The sequence below is a fragment of the Chrysochloris asiatica genome, unplaced genomic scaffold (assembly GCF_000296735.1).
Source record: "Chrysochloris asiatica unplaced genomic scaffold, ChrAsi1.0 scaffold00010, whole genome shotgun sequence".
NCBI lineage: Eukaryota > Metazoa > Chordata > Mammalia > Afrosoricida > Chrysochloridae > Chrysochloris > Chrysochloris asiatica.
Window position 1 is genome coordinate 14,485,349 of NW_006408528.1, and position 4,766 is coordinate 14,490,114.

The 4,766-nt window shown below is 37.3% G+C and overlaps 1 protein-coding gene across 1 annotated transcript in view; it reads right to left on the reverse strand.

The window, feature by feature from the left end:
* Positions 1-4,766, reverse strand: part of CCDC132 (coiled-coil domain containing 132) — a 145,947-nt gene that overhangs the window by 54,768 nt on the left and 86,413 nt on the right. The window contains exon 20 of the mRNA XM_006834292.1: positions 2,890-2,996. Within this exon, the coding sequence (XP_006834355.1) occupies positions 2,890-2,996 (107 nt within the window). The remainder of the gene's footprint in view (positions 1-2,889; positions 2,997-4,766) is intronic.

Sequence of the window (4,766 nt, forward strand, 5' to 3'; positions counted from 1 at the left end):
TTCTACTCCCGTAAAGATTTACACCCTTGGAAACCCTATACAGGGTCGCTATGGGTCGGAACCGACTCGACGGCACTTAACAACAACAACAACAACCTTCTGAATTTAGCATAGGAACACACAGCTGCCATATTAAAGGGCAAGTATTCTTTTGTTAAGATGCTGAGAATGACAAAAGTCACTGTTCTTTCATTTTCTTATTCCTACTGCAACGTTACAAGTTGCTTTTAATGCTTACAGTTAACCTGAAGGAAAACAATTTTCCATCCTCAATTTTGTTTTAACCTTTGATTTGATTTGATTCTACCCTGCATATGCCTTTTAGAGTAAGACACATTGTACTTCTAATCCCTTTTGATCTACGTAAAGAAAAAAAACACAATCACTTATATGTGGCACACTGTGTTATTTTCCCCAATTATTCACTCCCCCATTCCCGGTCTGCTGCTCTGTAACTTGCAATAGCTTACTGGAGGAGAAAGCACTTCTCTCTCCCGTTGCTTTAGCAATGACATAGCAGAGGAAGGCAAAGGTGCCAGCGTTTTTAGAGGAGTGACATGGTTTGGCTCTTACTAATCTTCCCATGTCCTAGATCACTACTGAAAAACCTATATCCCAGAATAAAGAGATACCTGGAGCAGTGCTAGAGATGATCATGAACTAATACGCATCATGAGTGAAAGGCAACCTTTGTTATTTAAAGTCACTGATCATGAGAGCTGTTTGCTTCGTCAATATAATCTAGCAAAAGCTTACTACATTAGATTACATATAGAAGAGTATGTTTAGACACGGAAATCTACAGTGAATCCAGAAGGCTGAGGAGGATAACAAGGATTTTGAAAGGTCTGATAGTTCTATCAGTGAGGCTCAGATAATGGAACTGAGCACATTTATGTTAAAAATTGGATTGGGGAATGGTTGACGACAGGGTAATATGTAAGAGTGACCATATGAAAGTATAGGAGAAAAATGTATAGACATGTTCCTTTTGCTCTAGGAACAGAACCAAGATGAACAGAATCATATATTGAGAGATTCTGGTTTTTCATAATGAAGCTATACCTACTAATGAGATCAGTCTAATAGTAAAGGAGTCCTGGTGTGGATAAAGCACTGGACCTCAAGGCAGGTTTGAATCACAAGGTCAGTGATTCAAAACCACCACCCGCTCCTCGGAAATCCTATACAGAGTCACTACAGTCGGAACTGAATCGACTTAACAACAACAGATAGTAAAAGGAATAGCTCTGTAAAATAATTTGCTTCCAGTGCCTATAGGTCAAGAAGGAAAGACCAACAAAGATTAGGGGAATTATAGACACAATTCTTTATTTTGTGAGAACTTACACCAAATCAAAGGGAGTCCTGGTAGAGACATAAATAAAGTACTCAACTGTTAACTGAAAGGTCAGTGATGTGAATTCTAGCTGCTCCATGGAAGAAAAATATGGTAGTCTGCTTCCAGAGATATTTCCCCCATTTATTTGATGCCAGTGGGTTTTATATCAAATGACACCTCAATGACTTTCCAATTCTGATTCAATAAATCCTAGAGTACTTCATGATACTAAAAGTTCAGTTAGCTTTCTCAATAATTAGTCATATTATAGCTTTGCAGAATGTCTTCATTTTTTATGTGTCATGAAAATATACAACTTTCTTTCCCTATCAATTCACTATACGGTTGTCATTAATTTCCCTAAAGAAAATGGGGCTCCTAAAAAACCTTATTGTATACATTATCTTTTCATTAATGAAACTCAGAAATTATCTTAAAAAACATAAACTGTTTAGTCATAGATAAAAGTAAAAAATCTAAGCAACAGCAAATATCATTTTCATAAATAGAATATAGAGACTGTTACAGAAAAACCACTGAAATCCCTGATTGGTACAGATGACTTAATTAATTTGAAAAGATACCTCGATTGCTTATTTGTTAAACGTGCAGACCTCTCTGTGAGATATGAGGGCTGAAACAGCATGTAAGCAGTCAAAAAATTTACAGTATCCTCAAACCTGAATTTTTAAAATGGGATTTCTTCATGTTGTTTGCTTTCTAAAAAATCATCAATAAAAGTCTTATCTGAAATAAGAACAACACATTTAGCTTCTAGAACCATAATGGCTGACAATGCCAGAGAATCACTATTTTCAAATCTTACCTGACAAGATTGTGAAGAAGAATGAAACAATTAACTACCAAAACATTGTAAAAGTGTAAAATGGGTATTTTCTTTGTCTTACAAATTTTTCTGACTCACAAAGAGAGTTATTCTATTTCAATTAACTGAGTATCTTTGAAAAAAATGGAATATACAAAGACTTAGTTACCAACAAAACAGGAACTAGCAATAATACTGGTATTATACTATTCGCAACATTTACAATGAAAAAATACTGACAGATGACAATTATAAATCCTTCACTGGAGTGGACATAAAAACCCCCAAGTAAAAATAACACTATACCAAAGGTGGTGGTTGGTGGTGGTTATGGGCCATGGAGTCAGTTCTGATTCATAGCAACCATGTGTAGGGTTTCCAAGGCTGTAAATCTTTATGGAAGCAGAAAGCTTCATCTTTCTCCCGCAGAACAGCTGATAGCTTCGAACTGCTAACCTTGAGGTTAGCAGCCCGACTCTTAACCAATAGTATAACATATACTAATTTAACTGTTAATTTAATAGTATATAGCATGTACTGGAGTCCTGGTATGGTGCTGTAAGATAAAACAAGGTCAGTCTGAACCACAAGGTCGGCCGTTCAAACTCACTAGCTGCTTCTTGGAAACCCCATACAGGGTCGCTATGAGTCAGAACCAACTCAACAGCACATACAAACAACAACAAAACATATACTATTTGTAAAAACTGTATGTACTTACCAACAAGTCTGATTACATTCAACGTAGTATTTGTTAAGATGGGTGCATTCACTTTATTTAGGCTGTAATCCGATTTCTTCCTGCTTTTTAGGGTTTCTCGAGAAACACTTAATTTGGAAAAACAAGAGAGCTGCAATTAGAGATGTCAAGTAGCAAACCAAGAAATCATTCTTAGGTGTAGGATTTATCTTTCACTCACTAATTACTTCATGAAAATCTTACTATGTGTCAGAGGACCAAGATGATCCTTTTGCTCTTACAGAGCCCAGAGTCCAGAGAAGAGACTTAAGTAAACAAAGAATTAATGTACTGTATTTCTTTGATTTTAATACATTGCTGACCATTAAACATGACTAAAAGAAGTGACATGACTTTAAAACATAGGTTTTCTAGGGAAATTATACAACACATACAACAAACATAATAAACATGAATTTCTCATGTTTATTATGTGTGATATATGTGTTGCAGCAAGGTTTCAAAGGAAACAAAAGTTATATGATAAGTGCCAGAAAAACTCTAATCTGAAGGGACTCCATGTACTACAGTCTGAGGAGAGAAAATAGTGTGGACAGAGAAGTCAGAGGAGTTCACCGTGACTATCATACCAAGTTAAGTGGGTAAACGACTCCATCAGGAGGAAAGAGGGAAGTAAAGGCCAGATCACTGCAGGCAATGAAACCTAAGGAGTATGATCCTTATTCTGAATATGTAGTGGTGAGCCATTACAAACCAGGAAAATGTCAAGATTACATTTGTATCTAAGAAAAAATTCTAAAGTGCCTATGTACGAACTGGAAAGGAGTAATACTGCAAAGAAGAACCAATGTTAAAGGGGTCGATGCTGGCACAGATGATTTCGGCATGAATTAAGGTGGTAACTGCTGTTCATAAGGTTTCCAGGGGCTAATCCTCCAGAGATGGACTGTCTAGTCAGTCTTCCTAAGATGGTAACACCATGATAAACAGGGAAAAGTTTTCAAGAATTTCATTTTACTTGGACCCACACTTGGAAGCAACAGTCAAGAAATCAAGTAACTCCCATAAAAGACCTCTATTAAAGTGTTAAAGAGCAGCCTGAGAACTAAGTGGCACCTGACCTAAGCCAGGATATTTTCAGTTGCCTCATGTGTGTGTGAAAGCTGGACAATGAGTAAAGAAGACCCAAAAGAAACCTGACGCATTTTAATTATGGTGTTGGAGAAGAATATTCAAAATACCATGGACTAGGAGAAGAACAAACAAATTTCTATTGGAAGAAGTACAGTCAGAATGTTCCTTAGAAGCAAAGATGGCAAGACTTAAATTCTCACACTTTGGACAAGAGCATCATTCTTGGTAGGGAGTCATCGAAAAAGAGGAGGACCCCAATGAAATGGACTGGCATAGTGGTTGTAGCAGTGGAATCAAACACAGCAATTGTGAGGATGGTGCAGCACCAGACAAGGACATCATCAAGCTTGGTAAATTAGATAGTCATCGAAAAAGAGGAAGACCCCAAGGACAGGGACTGACACAGTGGCTGCCACAATAGGATCAAATGTAACAACTGTGAGGATGGAGCAGACCAGGCAGTTGTGTTGGGCACATGGTCACTATAAATTGGAGCAGATTAAAGGGCACCTAACAACAACTATCAACAAAGACAAGTAGCAGTTTGGATTCTTCAAATTTCTATAGGGAAAAAGCAGGCAGTTTAAGATTCTGAGTTAACCCTACTAAAAACAGAGGAATATGTGTTGGCAGACACTAGTTAGCTGTTCATTTCAACTATATTGTAGCTTTTGTTGTTGTTGTTGTCAGGTGCCATCAAGTCGGAACCGACTCATAGCGACCCCATGCACAGCAGAACGAAACAATGTCCGATCCTGGGCCAA